Consider the following 15,044-nt stretch of genomic DNA (forward strand, 5'->3'; position numbering starts at 1 on the left):
TAAGGCATCCATCACCTCATGTAGTTACCATTTTTTTGTGGTGAGAACATTTAAGGTCTACTCTCTTAGGTGATTTCAAGTATGCAACACTGTATTGTTAACTGTAGTCACCATGCTGTACATTAGGTCCCTAAAACTTCATCATCTATAACTGAAATTTGACCAACATCTCTCCATTTCCCCCAGTCCCTCGCAACCACCATTCCACTTTGTTTCTATGAGTTCAACATCAGGGGCGCAGATATTGCTTCAAGGTAGTGATTTCATTTCTTTCAGATACATACCAAAAGTGGGATTGCTGGATGATATGGTAGTTCTATTTTTGATTTTTTTGAGGAACCTCCATACTGTTTTCCATCATGGCTATGCGAGTTCCCGTTCCTACCAACAGTACAGGGGTTCTCTTTTCTCCACATATTCGCCATTGCTTGTTATCTCTTGTCTTTTTGATGATAGCCATTCTGTCAGATATGAGGTGATAATCTCATAGTGGTTTTGTTTTGCATTTCCCTGATGATTGGTGATATTGAGCACCTTTTTGTGTACCTGTTGGCCATTTGTATGTCTTCTTTGGAAAAGGGTCTATTCAGGTCCTTTGCCCATTTTAAATCATATTATTTGGCTTTTTGCTGTTGAGTTGTATGAGTGCCTTATAAATTTTGGGTATTAACCCCTTATCAGATATATGGTTTCCAAATACTTTTTCTCTTTCCATAGGTTACCTTTTTATTTTGGGCTCCTTTTTTAACCACTGTATTTCTTCTCTATTAGAGAATCTGCCCTTGATCATACTTAACCATTTTCTGCCAGAGACCTTTGTCCTTGTGTATTTTAGTTGTTCAGTAACTGATTCCTAGAAAAAAAGAATGTTCAGCAGCTGCTTCTCAGGAAGCATGAAAAGAGGTTACATTTTTTTAAATGGATTAGTATTTCAATTAATATGATTTTGCCTTAGTATCTTTCTAAAAACTTTAAATGAAATTTGCATATGGATGGTGTGATGAGTGAAGCCTAAAGCTAACTGGTGTAGTTGGGTATTAATTAGTTACTACCCACATCTCTGGTAGACCATGTATCCAGCACCAAAACTAGATAATCAGACCTGTAGTATGCCTAGCCAGAAAAGGCCAGGCTGAGGTCAAGTATTGAAATGTCATACTCAGAGCTCCCTCACCAAAGGAGGTCTAGGCATGAGACCATGAATCTTTACCCCTTGCTGGTTCTATTTGATTACAGAGACATGGTGCTGGCAGAGCTTTTAAAAACTTGTTTCATGTTTTTAAAATCCTTGGGAGCTACAGAGTGGGTGTTCAGACCAAAAAGGCTGCTTCCTGGAGTGTTTATGCAAAGGGTCATTTTTAGAGAGTTATGAGGAATGGAATTGGGTCTGACGTCAATTCTCAGTGTGCTTTCTCTCCCCGGAGGAATAGCCCATATGTAGAGACAGATGTGAGACTGAAGTCTCTTTTACATATAAATAATGCTGGGAGAGAATGAGAACATTACTGTGAGTTAGAGGTTGGGGAAGAACCAAGTTTACTGTAAGCCAGAGATGACCAAGTTGTTTTTATACGCACTTTTTCAAACATTCAATTGTGTATAACCCATAAGCCTAAATGTGCACAAAACATAAATGTACAGTAAATTAATAATAATTAATAATAATAGAACAAATACCTGTGTAATCATCCCAGGTCAAATACTAGAACATTACCAGCACCCAGAAGCTCCCCCAACAATTCCTTTTGATCACTACCCAGTTCCCCCTTCAGGAGTCTCCTGACTTTCATGGTGATAATCTCCTTGCTTTTCTCTTTAGATTTACCGCTTTTATATGCATTCCTAAACAACATAAATTCATTTTGCCTATTTTTGAGCTTCATATACATGGAATCATATTGCATTTTTATGGGTCTTGATCCTTTTACTTAATGTTTTGTTTGTAATTACACATTGTTGAATATAGCTGTAGTTTGTTCTCTTTTATTAGAGTATTTCATTGTATGACTATATTATTTTACTTTTGATAGTTGTTTGGTTCTTTCCAGTCTGGGCCAGCTGTAAATAATGCCACTTTGAACATTCTTTTTTTTTAAAACAAATTTATTTATTTATTTATTTTTGGCTGCATTTGGTCTTCGTTGCTGCACGTGGGCTTTTTCTAGTTGTGGTGAGCAGGGGCTACTCTTCGTTGTGGTGTGCAGGCTTCTCATTGCGTTGACTTCTCTTGTTGAGGAGCATGGGCTCTAAGTGTGCAGGCTTCAGTAGCTGTGGCATGTGGGCTCAGCAGTTGTGGCTCGCGGGCTCTAGAGTGTAGGCTTAGTAGTTGTGGCTCACGGGCTTAGCTGCTCCACGGCATGTGGGATCTTCTTAGACCAGGGATCAAACCCATGTCCTCTGCATTGGCAGGCGGATTGTTAACCACTGCACCACCAGGGAAGTCCCCACTTTGAACATTCTTGAACTTGTCTTTTGGTTCATGAATTCCCGTTGGATATACATTACCTTGAACCATGTGAAATTACCTTATTTTTTTTCCTGTGTCGTGCAGCTTGCAAATTCTTAGTTCCCTGCCCAGGGATCGAACCTGTGCCTCCCTGCAGTGGAAGCGCAGAGTCCTAACCACTGGACTGCCAGGGAAGTCCCTGAAAGTATCATTTTTGTGGATCAGTCACATATTAATGATTCCATATGGTTCATTGTAATACCTAGGAGTAGAATTGTTGGATCATAAGAATTGCGTATGTTCAATTTTAGTAGATTCTGCCAAATAGTTTTCTAAAAATCTTGTACCAACTTAATCTCCCTCCAGCAACGTATAAGAATTGTTCCACATTCTGGCCTACATTTGGTATTGTAATTTTTCGTTGTAATTTTGATTTGTATTTCCTTGCTTACTCATGAGGTTGAGTACTGTTTCATTTGTTTTTGGCTGTTTAGATTTCTTCTTATGAAGTACCTATTCAAGTCATTTGCCTATTTTTCTGTTGAATGGTCCATTTTTGTCTTACTGATCAGCAGGTGTTCTTTATATATTCTAGATATGAATACTTGATTGTTAATGTGTCACATGTATCTTCTTCCATTCTGTGTCTCATCTCTTTACTCTCTTATTCGTGTCTTTGATGAACGGATATTCCCAATTTTAAGGTAGCCAAATTTATTCATCATTTTTTTTATAGATAATACTTTTTGTGTTTGTCTAAAATGACTTTTGCCATACGTAAGATTTTGACGATAGTCTGCCATATTATCTTCCAAGAGCTTTGTTTTTCACATTTAGTTCTGTAATCCATCTGAAGTTGATTTTTTTTACATTATCAATTTTTTTATTGATGTATAGTTGATTTACAGCGTTGTATTAATTTCTGCTATACAGCAAAGTGATTCAGTTATATATAGATATAGATATATACACACATATTCTTTTTTATATTCTTTCCCACTATGGTTTACCATGGGATATTGAATATAGTTCTTTGTGCTATACAGTAGGACCTTGTTGTTTATTCATTGTGTACAGAGGTCCAATTTCATTTTTCCCCCAATGGATATCCAGTTGTCCCAGCACCAATTAGTGAAGAGAGATACTCTCACCACTGCTCTGAGGTGTCACTTCTGTCATAGATCAGGGTCCATATGTGCCTGTATCTGTTCCAGGCTCTGTTCTATTCAGTGGTCTGTTATATTCCTGCACTAATACCTCATTGTCTTAATTACTATAACTTTATAGTAAATAAGTCCCCACCTTGTTCTTTTCTAAGAGTGCCTTGGCTATCCTTGTCCTTTTGCATTTCCATATACATTTTAGACTCAACTTGTCAAATTTCATCAAAAAAGTCTGTTGGCATTTTTATTGAGATTGCATTTAATCTATCAATTTATTTAGAATTTACATCTTTATAATAGTGAGTCTTAAATCTAGAAATAAGGTTTATCTCTCCATGTAATAAGGTCTACTTTATTGTTTATCAAAAAATTTTTTGAGGTAAAGTTCATATTTCAACAATATTTTATCATCAAATTTACCATTTTAATCATTTTTAGGTATACACTTCAGTTGCATTAAGAACAGTCACACTGTTGTGCAACCATCACCACTCTCTACCTCCAGAACTTTTTCAGTGGCTTTCAGTACATTCATAATGTTATACGACCACCAGCACTATCTAATTTCAGAGCATTTCATCATCTCCTCCCCCCCAAAAAAAAACCCCCATGTGCATTAAGTTGTCACTCCTCCAATCCTTAGCAACCACTAATCTGCCTTCTGTCTTCATGGATTTGCCTCTACTGGACATTTCATGTTAAGTGGAGTCACACAAAATATGGTCTTTTGTGTCTCATTTCTTTCACTCAGCACAATGTTTTCAAGGCTCATCTTTGTTGTAGTATGTACCCTTTTTAAGACTGAATAATATTCCATTGCATGTATATACCACATTTTGATTATATGAATATACCATATTATAAATTCATCAGTTGATAGACTAGTCAATAAAATTCTATAATTCTTTACAGAGGACTTGCCCATATCTCGTTAGATTTATTCCAAGACACATGTTTTCAAATCCTTTTAAATGATATTTTTATAATGTAATTTGAAAATACATAATTTTTTAAAATGTAATTTAATATGTTGTTTACCACTGTTATATAGGAACATATGATGTTAATTTTACATTCTATAAATAGTTTAAAGTTTGATAAACTCTCTTAATCCCCAAAATTTATGTTGATTCTTTTGGATTTTATATATATCAATCATTGTGATAAATGAAGGACTTTTGTTTGTTTCTTTTCATTTCTTCTGCCATTTGTTTCTTCCTTGTATCTTACCCTGCTGACTAGAACCTCTAGTACAGTGTTGAATAGAGTAATGATAATAAGCAGCCTTGACGTTTTCCTGATTCCAAAGGAAAAGCTTTCAACCCTTCACTGTTAAATATGAGATTTGCTATGTTTCTATTCATATTTCAAATGATTTTTATCTTGGCTGAAACCTGGATTTCTAGGACAAATCATTTTTGGTTTTAATTTTTAAGAAACATTTAAATGAGCTCCTGAGGGTACTTCCCCTCTGATTCGGTCATTTTTGGCAGTCTTGATGTATGACTTTGGAAGTCACACTGACCTGAGTCCAAATATGGCTCTACTATAAACTCATGTGATTTTGGTTAGGATTATAAATCCTTTTAGGGCAAGAACTGCATGCTATTTATTTAATTCTGTATCATTAGCTTTAACTTACTAATGCCTCGTACATTGTAGGGGCTTAATATAGATCTTGAAAAAAATGAAGTTACATAATTTGTCTCTGAGTCTTGGCTTCCTCATTTATAAAATAGGAATTAATAATCCCCTATAGGCCTTTATATAATGATTTAAAAAATAGTATGTGTAACATAGTTGCATGTAAAAAATGCAACTTTCCTTTGAGATTTACTTTTCTTCAGCTGACTACATTAGTAATTAAGAGGGTTCTGGGATCCACTTTCTAATATTGAGTGTTGGGGGGGTTCTCCACAGTAACAGCAATTCTCAGACACCATCTGGGTGTCTTACAACTCAACACAATTCTTACACTGTCTACTCAGAGATACCATCAGATTCCACAGATTGGGGGCTCAGTCCTACAAGACTGCCCCCTTCTCCTGCCTACTTCAGACGCCAATCTTAAGCCCAGGTTGTTACCTGTTTCTGACTGCCTGGCTACAGATTGGAGCTGTGACCCCCTCCTTGAACTTTAGGTGCTGGTTGTAAGTCCAGGTTGTTCCCTATACTTCTGACTGAATATAAAGCAGAGGTTCACATGACCCTCTCCTTGTGTTTGATTAATTTGCTAGAGTGGCAAAAACAGAGAAATATTTTACTTACTAGATTATTGGTTTATTATAAAAGGATATAATTCAGGAACAGCCAGATGGAAGAGATGAATAGGGCAAGGTATAGGGGAAGATTGGGGATCTTCATGCCCTTTCCAGGTGCAGCACTCTTCCCGAATCTCCACGTGTTCACCAACCTGGAAGCTTTCCGAACTTGTCCTTTTAGGGTTTTATGGAGGCTTCATTACACAGGCATGATTGATTAAATCATTGGCCAATCTCCAGCCCCTCCCCCTCCCCCAGTGGCTGAAAGGTCCAACCTTCTTTTCACATGGTTAGTTCAACTGGTGACCAGCACCTCCTCCCATCTTTACAGGATTTTCAAAAGTCACCTCATTAACATAAGCTCAGTTGCGGTTGAAAGGGGCTTGTTATGAATAACAAGACACCCCTTTCACCATTATGGCTTTGAAGGGATTTCAGGAACTGAGGACAAGAGACTGAATATTATAACAAAAGATGCTCCCATTGCTCTCATGGCTTAGGAAATTACAAGGGTTTGGGGTGCTCTGAACCAGAAACATTGGAAGAAGACCAAAAAAAAATTTGATTATAAATCACAATATCACAGTAATGATTTCCATCTTTGGGTTTTTATTTAATCTCATAGAAACTTGTGTACTGTATTCTTTGGGACTATCATTGATTTACAATATTGTGCTAGTTTCAGGTGCACAGCAAAGTGAACTTTGGCTGGGTGAGTGCATGTCTCACCCCTGCCCTCAGGAGCCTAAATAACACCCCCACACCCAGCACTCTTAGCTGAGTGAAGAGAGCACTGGTAACGTTTTCTGAGGACTTAGATGTTTGTGCTTCTAAAACCCTGTGGGAATTCTTAGGATTATAGTTGATGTTTCTTACCCTGAAAGAACCTTTGCAATTACTGATGAAGAGTTGGCCTTTCTCTGTTGCAGATTGACATCAATAAATGCCATTATTTAGTGGATTTGGACACCATGAGAGAAACACCCCGGGAGCCAAAATATTCATCCAATAGAGAAGAATGGATCAACTTGGCCTACAGACCATTCCTTGATGCATCTAGGTATGTGGCTTTAGTCCTAAGAAACGTACTGGGATTAGTAAAGGCAAAAATTGGAATCTGGGATTGAATAACTTCCAGTCCTGGGCTAACTCTAGTAGCCATTTAATTTTATTTTTATTTGGGCCCAAACATCTTCTATTCTTGTCCAGTTCCCTGAGAAATCTAAAAGAGTGCTCTTCTTTTCTAGGCATCAGAGTACAAAGTATATTCTGGTATCATTCAAATAACAGAATCTAAACAGATAGATCCATTGAAGAAAACACAAATAAGTGTTTGATTATTTTTGGCAATCAACTTCAACTTTCTTAACCAAGAGTTTTTTAATACTGTTAGGAAGATTGACTGTGTTCTTTAAGGAGCTAGAAGTTCATATCCGCATTATTTTTGGGCTCAAGGCTCAGTCAGAGATGGGGCCAGGCCTTACTAGATCTTAAGTAGTGAGACCAAATAGACCAGGGCTTGGCTGGCTCTTCAGAAAAGCCTCAGAATTCATGATAAGAGGTTGAGTCAGGATATCCAGGTGAAGGAGTGGGGGAGAGTTAGAAAGGTGTAGGTTGTCTGTGGGCAGAGGTCCAGGTAGACAGTTGAAGTTAAGGAGGTCCAGGGAGGCCTGCTGGGCAGAGCCAGGATCCAAGAAATCAGGCAGAAACAAAAAGGTAGAGGACCAGGTCTTGAGAGGCAGGTTTGGGACTCAGAAACAGGGAAGAAAATATTTTCAGGAAGAGGGAGTGATTAGAACCTACTGATAAATCAAGTCCGTTTGATTAATATAACAATTGTTCATTGGATTTGGCAGCTGATAAAAGCCATTTTAGTGGAATGGTGGGGGCATAGGGACTTGAGAGATTGGAGGGGTCAAAGCAAAACTAGCAGGGGAGGAAGGAGGCAAGATGGCGGAGTAGAAGGACGTGAGCTTACGCCTTCTTATGGAAACACCAAAATCACAACTAACTGCTGAACAACCACTGACAAAAAAACACTGGAACCTACCAAAAAGGATAGCCTATATCCAAAGACACAGAAGAAGCCACAGCGAGATGGTAGGAGGGGTGCAATCGCAATAAAATCAAATCCCATACATGCCAAGTGGGCAACCCACAAACTGGAAAATAATTACACCACAGAAGTTCTCCCACAGGAGTGAAAGTTCTGAGCCCCCCATTGGGCTCCCCAGTCTCGGGGTCTGGCAACAGGAGGAGGAGCCCCCAGGTCTGACTTTGAAGGCCACTGGTGTTTGACCACAGGAATTCCACAGGACTGGTGGAAACAAACTTCACTCTTGGAGGGCACACACTGGGTGTCATGCACACCAGGACCCAGGGAAAAAAGTGGTGACCTCATAAGAGACTGGGCCGGGCTTACCTGTTGGGGTTGGATGGTCACCTGCAGAGGCAGGGGGCAGCTGTGGCTCACTGTGGGGACAGGGACAGTGGCTGCAGTGGCTCTGACAAGTGCTCATTGACATGGGCCTTCTAGGAGGCTGCCATTTTCTCACCAAGACCTGACCCCACCCAACAGCCTGTAGGCTCCTGAGTGCTAGGATGCCTCAGGCCAAACAACCAACAGGGTGGGAACATAGCTTCACCCATTAGCAGACAGGCTGCTTAAAGTCTTTTTTTTTTAAAGATTTTTTTTTTTTTTTTGATGTGGACCATTTTTAAAGTCTTTATTGAATTTGTTACAGTATTGCTTCTGCTTTATGTTTTTTGGTGTTTTGCCCCCGAGGCATGTGGGATCTTAGCTCCCTGGCCAGGGATTGAACCTGCACCCCCTGCATTGGAAAGCAGAGTCTTAACCACTGGACCGCCAGGGAAGTCCCTTAAAGTCTTCCTGAATAAACAGCTGCCCAATAATAAACACACCTCCCAGATATGGCCCTGCCCACCAGAGGGACAAGACCCAGCACTATGCACCCAGTCCCTCCCACCAGGAAAACTGCACAAGCCTCTTAGACAGCCTCATCCACCAGGGGGCAGCCAGCAGAAGCAAGAAGAAATACAGTGCTGCAGCCTGTGGAACAGAAACCACAAGCACAGAAAGTTAGACAAAATGAGATGGCAGAGGAATATGTCCCAGATGAAGGAACAAGATAAAACCCTAGAAGAACAACTAAGTAAAGTGGAGATAGGCAATCTACCTGAAAAAGGATTCAGAGTAATGATAGTAAAGATGATCCAAGATCTTGGGAAAAGAATGGAGGCACAGATTGAGAAGGTATAAGAAATATTTAACAAAGACCTAGAAGAACTAAAGAACAAACAAACAGAGAGGAACAATACAATAATTGACATGAAAAATACACTAGAAGGAATCAGTGGCAGAGTAGCTGAGGCAGAAGAACGGATAAGTGACCTGGAAGACAGAATGGTGGAAATCACTGCCATGGAACAGAATAAAGAAAAAAGACTGAAAAGAAATGAAGACAGCCTAAGAGACCTCTGGGACAACATTAAATGCACCAGCATTCGCATTATAGGGGTCCCAGAAGGAGAAGAGAAAAAGAAAGGGTCTGAGAAAATATTTAAAGAGATAATAGCTGAAAACTTTCTTAACATGGGAAACAATCATCCAAGTCCAGGAAGTGCAGAGAGCCCCAGGCAGAATAAACACAAGGAGGAACACGCTGAGACACATATTAATCAAACTGACAAAAATTAAAGACAAAGAAAAAATATTAAAAGCAACAAGGGAAAAGCAACAAATAACGCACAAGGGAACTCCCATAAGGTTATCAGCTGATTTCTCAGCAGAAACTCTGCAGGCCAGAAGGGAGTGGCATGGTATGTTTAAAGTGATGAAAGGGAAGAACCTACAATCAAGAATACTCTTCCCAGCAAGGCTCTCATTCAGATTCAGCGGAGAAATCAAAAGGTTTATAGACAAGCAAAAGCTAAGAGAATTCAGCACCATCAGACCAGCTTTACAACAAATGCTGGAGGAACTTCTCTAGGCAGAAAACAAAGGCCACAACTAGAAACAAGAAAATTACAAATGGAAAAGCTTACCGGTAAAGGCAAACATACAGTAAAGTTAAGAAATCATCTGCACACAAATATATCAAACCCAGCAGTTGTGAGGAGAGCACAAATGCAAGATATTGGAAATGCGTTTGATATTAAAAGACCAGCAACTTAAAACATTACACTGCTATATCAAAACCTCATGGTAACCACAAACCAAAAATGTACAATGGATACACACACAAAAAAGAAAAAGGAATCTAAACACAACAATAAAGAAGAGAACAAAAGAGGAAGGGAAGAAACAAAGACCTACAAAAACAAATCCAAAACAATTAACAAAATGGCAATAAGAACATACATATCAATAATTACCTTAAACGTGAATGGATTAAATGCTCCAACCAAAAGACACAGACTGGCTGAATTGATACAAAAACAAGACCTGTATGTATGCTGTCTACAGGAGACCCACTTCAAATCAAGGGACACATACCGAAAGTGAGAGGATGGAAAAATGTATTCCATGCAAATGGAAATCAAAGGAAAGCTGGAGTAACAATATTCATATCAAAGCTGGAGACCCACTTCAAATCAGGGGACACATACTGAACGTGAGAGGATGGAAAAATGTATTCCATGAAAATGGAAATCAAAGGAAAGCTGGAGTAACAATATTCATATCAGAAAAGGAACACTACATAATGATCAAGGGATCAGTCCAAAAAGAAGATATAACAACTGTAACTATATATGCTCCCAACATAGGAGCACCTCAATATATAAGGCAAATGCTAACAACATTAAAGGGAGAAATCAACAGTAACACAATAATAGTGGGGGACTTTAACACCCTACTTTCATCAATGGACCAGATGGATTTAATTGATATTTCTAGAGCATCCATCCAAAAGCAGCAGAATACATATTCTTTTCAAGTGCACATGGAACATTCTCCAGGATTGATCACATGCTGGGCCACAAAGCGAGCCTTGGTAAATTTAAGAAAATTAAAATCGTATCAAGCATCTTTTCTGACCAAACGCTGTGAGATTAGAAATCAATGACAAGAAAAAAACTGTAAAAAAACATGAACACTTGGAAGCTTAACAATATACAGCCAATCCAACAGCCAGTGGATCACTGAAGAAATCAAAGAGGAAATCAGAAAATACCTAGATAGGGCTTCCCTGGTGGTGCAGTGGTTGAGAGTCCGCCTGCCGATGCCGGGGACACGGGTTCGTGCCCCGGTCCGGGAAGATCCCACATGCCGCGGGGCGGCTGTGCCCGTGAGCCATGACCGCTGAGCCTGTGCGTCTGGAACCTGTACTCCACAATGGGAGAGGCCACAACAGTGAGAGGCCCGCATACCGCAAAAAAAAAAAAAAGAAAAGAAAAACCTAGATACAAATGAAAATGAAAGCACGACGATCGAAAAACCTATGGCATGTAGCAAAAGCAGTTCTAAGAGGGAAGTTTATAGCAATACAGTTTTACCTCAGGAAACAAGAAAAATCTCAAACAGCGAAACCTTACAACCTAGAGCAACTAGAGAAAGAAGAACAAACAAAACCCAAAGTTAGTAGAAGGAAAGAAATCATAAAGGTAAGAGCAGAGATAAATGAAATAGACACAAAGAAAACAATAGAAAAGGTCAGTGATTGATCATGGCCTTAAGTGGGTAGGGAGGGAGCGGGGAGGGCACTGAGGGAGTGGAAGACCATGACAGGTGGTAGGATCATGGCCTGATATTCAAAAAATTGTCAGAATCAGGGCAGTAGTAGGAGAGAGCTTGAAATTCTCTTTCAAGCAGCAGTGAAGGTATGAAGTTCTCTGCATCACACATATTCTTTGGTGCCTGACTTGTTTGATATAGTATTTAGGGGGCAGGTCGCTATTGTGCCTTCATTTTTGAGTTAAGAAAACTATGATGATGTGAGATCTGGGCCTGAAAATATCTCCAGCCCTGGAGGCTCAGTAGATCCCAAACAACCTTCCTGTTAACAAAGGGAAACTTAGTGGTTCACAAATACTGACCAGCAGTACCTTGGTCACAGAATAAACTCTGTTTATAGCAAATGGGGCAAGGGAGTATTTTTGAGGCAAATTTGTTTTCCTTTTGGTTTTGAAGGATTGAAGTGAGGTTCCTCATCTTCCCATTTCCCCTTTTGGTAGCACACAGGCACCACAGCTGGTAGACATGAACTGAGAGCCCATTCAAGGCAAAGAAGCCTGCTGCTTGTATGCTTCTCACTGGAGAACTGGAAATCTTTTGAGGGAAGAGCAGAAGGTGTTGGTCACCTTCCCATCTGCCTTGTGGTGAGCAGAGAGTGACCAGAGGTGACCACACAGTCACACAGTGATGTGCTTGAGCATCACTCCTCCAGGGCCCTCTGTGTTCAGCCGTCTCCTCAGCCAGAGGGAGCAGTGGACACAGTGGGAGACCATGAAATATGAGGGCCTTTCCCAGGGGTGCTACTCACTGAACATCCTGCTTCCCTAACAAGCTAGATTTTAAGGGCAGAAATAGAGCATGACTGGCTCAGTTTGATAAACGTTTGTTGAAAATCTTCTACATGTAAGACTATGTAGACTGTGTGCAGGCGAGATGGCTGCCCTGGGAGTTTATAGTTTACTTGGGGAGGTACACCGTAGTTCAGAGAGGTGCTGTTGGGGCGTCAGAGGGAGGGGTTAGTTCCAGGAGGCTATGGTGAGAGGGACTAAGGAAGACTCCAAGAGGAGGTGACATCTGAAGGTCACACTGGTGCTAAGTATGGGAGGTGGATGAAGGGAGAGAACGTTGGAGGCATACAGCCAAGTTGGGAGGCTATTCTGCTTGACTAGATGAGAGGTGACGAGAGAGTGAACTCAGCTGCAAAGGATGGATGGACTCAGGAGGCACATTTTTGCAGAGAAAGATCAGGCCAAAGTTTAGATCCCAGAAGCCTGCAACTTTCCCCAGTGAACTGTATCAAGCTTTTAAATTTTTTCCTTTGCTCTGTTAGCAGTGAAGTACTAATCATTTTATTGTTTGCTTTCTGTGGCTGGGTTGGTCCCTAACCAGAAGCTTTCACAAGTTGAGCAGCACTTGCTAGAGGGATGAGACCCTAAGCTTATCTCCTTGTACGTCCTGTTCTCCTGTGGGTCCCTGGTGCAGCTTCATTTCCCATTTGCCCACTGAGCACACCTCTATTGTAGGTGGAGGGAAGGAGAAGGCTATTGGGGAATGCCTTCACAGATTTTCAATTTCCCATAAATTGTACTAATTTCTCCTAAACTGGAATTCTTTTCATGACCAAATGCTGAGAAAAGAAAGAAATCAGTTGGTTTAAGAACTGCAAAGGTACAGTTACTTGAAGGTATGCAAAGTATAGTGAAAAAAGCATGGGGTCAGAAGACATGTGCATTTAATCCTGGTTACTTGCTGGTTGCTCTTCTCTATTCCCAAATTTCCATATGAGTAAAACAGAGATAATATTTTACATACTTCATGGGAAAACAGAGATAATAATATTTTACATACTTTATGGGAATGTTGTAAGGATTAAATGAGAGCTGAAATATGAAAGTGTTTTTAAATTCTAAACTATTATATAAATGTCAGGCCTTCCAGTTAATTAGCAGGCTGCCTGAAGTTCCAAAGTTATGCTGATTTTCTTTACATTTCTCTTCCTCAGCATTTCCTAGTATATACTGACCTAACTGCAAAAACAGCAGGATCCTACAGCCCCATCTGCCACAGCAATTTGTAACTGTCAGCACTGTGACATCTCCTGTTGCTGACTTAGGACCAGTCGAGCTGGACTGTACTGTCAGAGGCTGTGGGCCTCAGGGATACCACTCTGAGGTGGTGCATATGAAAGGCTCTTGGGAGATTGACCCTGGAATGCCTTTGAGCCTATTGAATGGGGCTGTTAATGTTTCCTCTGTCTTCTTGAAACAATGGTTTTTGTACTTTAGCTATTTATATAACAAGGAGAGAGAATGGTACTATCCACATGTAATAGTCACTCATGTCTTAGACCCTAGATCAGATGGGGCTGCAGGCCTACCTATTTATTATTTAGCTCTTCCTGAGGAAAGGTTTTCATAAGCCTGTGACATACCACCACATGATCTTTTTAGAAATGTAAGCAGGTTAGTTTCTCAAATGTTGAAGCCCCTAAAATTTTTTTCCAGGTTTTTTTTTTTCATTTTATTGTGTTAATTAAATTAAATTAATTTTTATTGGAGTATGGTTGATTTACAATGTTTTGTTACTTTCTGCTGTACAGCAAAGTGAATCAGTTATATCCACTCTTTTTTAGATTCTATTCCCATACAGGTCATTACAGAGAGTATTGAGTAGAGTTACCTGTGCTGTACAGTAGGTTCTTTTTTTTTTTTTAAACATCTTTATTGGAGTATAATTGCTTTACAATGTTGTGTTAGTTTCTACTGTATAACAAAGTGAATCAGCTATACGTATACATATTTCCCCATATCTCCTCCCTCTTGAGCCTCCCTCCCACCTTGCCTATCCCACCCCTCTAAGGCGGTCACAAAGCACCGAGCTCATCTCCCTGTGCTATGCAGCTGCTTCCCACTAGCACCCTGAGGAAACCATAATCCAAAAACAGATATATACCACACTGTTCATTGCAGCACTGTTTACAGTAGCCAGGACATGGGAGCAACCCTAAGTGTCCATCGACAGATGAATGGATAAAGAAGATGTGGCACATATATACAATGGAATTCTACTCAGCCATAAAAAGAAACGAAATTCACTTATTTGTAGTTAGGTGGATGGACCTCAAGTCTGTCATACAGAGTGAAGTAAGTCAGAAAGAGAAAAACAAATACCATATGCTAACACATATATATGGAATCAAAAAAAATGGTTCTGATGAACCTAGGGCCCAGACAGGAATAAAGATGCAGACATAGAGAATGGACTTGAGGACACGGGGCAGGGTAAGGGTAAGCTGGGACGAAGTGAGAGTAGCATTGACATATATACAGTGCCAAATGTAAAGTAGGTCCTTATTAGTTATCTATTTTATATATAGTAGTGTATATATGTCAATCCTAAATCTCCCAATCCATCTCTCCACTACCCCCTTTCTCCCTTGGTAACCATAAGTTTGTTTTCTACATCTATGTAAGTCCCTA

At 39.8% G+C, this 15,044-nt stretch overlaps 1 protein-coding gene across 1 annotated transcript in view; it reads left to right on the forward strand.

Annotated features, from left to right (window-relative positions):
* Nucleotides 1-15,044, forward strand: part of ALG9 (ALG9 alpha-1,2-mannosyltransferase) — a gene marked incomplete at its 5' end in the record, with an annotated part of 100,123 nt that overhangs the window by 71,337 nt on the left and 13,742 nt on the right. Inside the window, one exon of the mRNA XM_082661074.1 lies at nt 6,800-6,930. Coding sequence (XP_082517200.1) covers nt 6,800-6,930 — 131 coding nt within the window. The remainder of the gene's footprint in view (nt 1-6,799; nt 6,931-15,044) is intronic.

Source organism: Grampus griseus, assembly GCF_964374135.1.
Source record: "Grampus griseus genome assembly, chromosome: 8".
Classification (NCBI taxonomy): domain Eukaryota; kingdom Metazoa; phylum Chordata; class Mammalia; order Artiodactyla; family Delphinidae; genus Grampus; species Grampus griseus.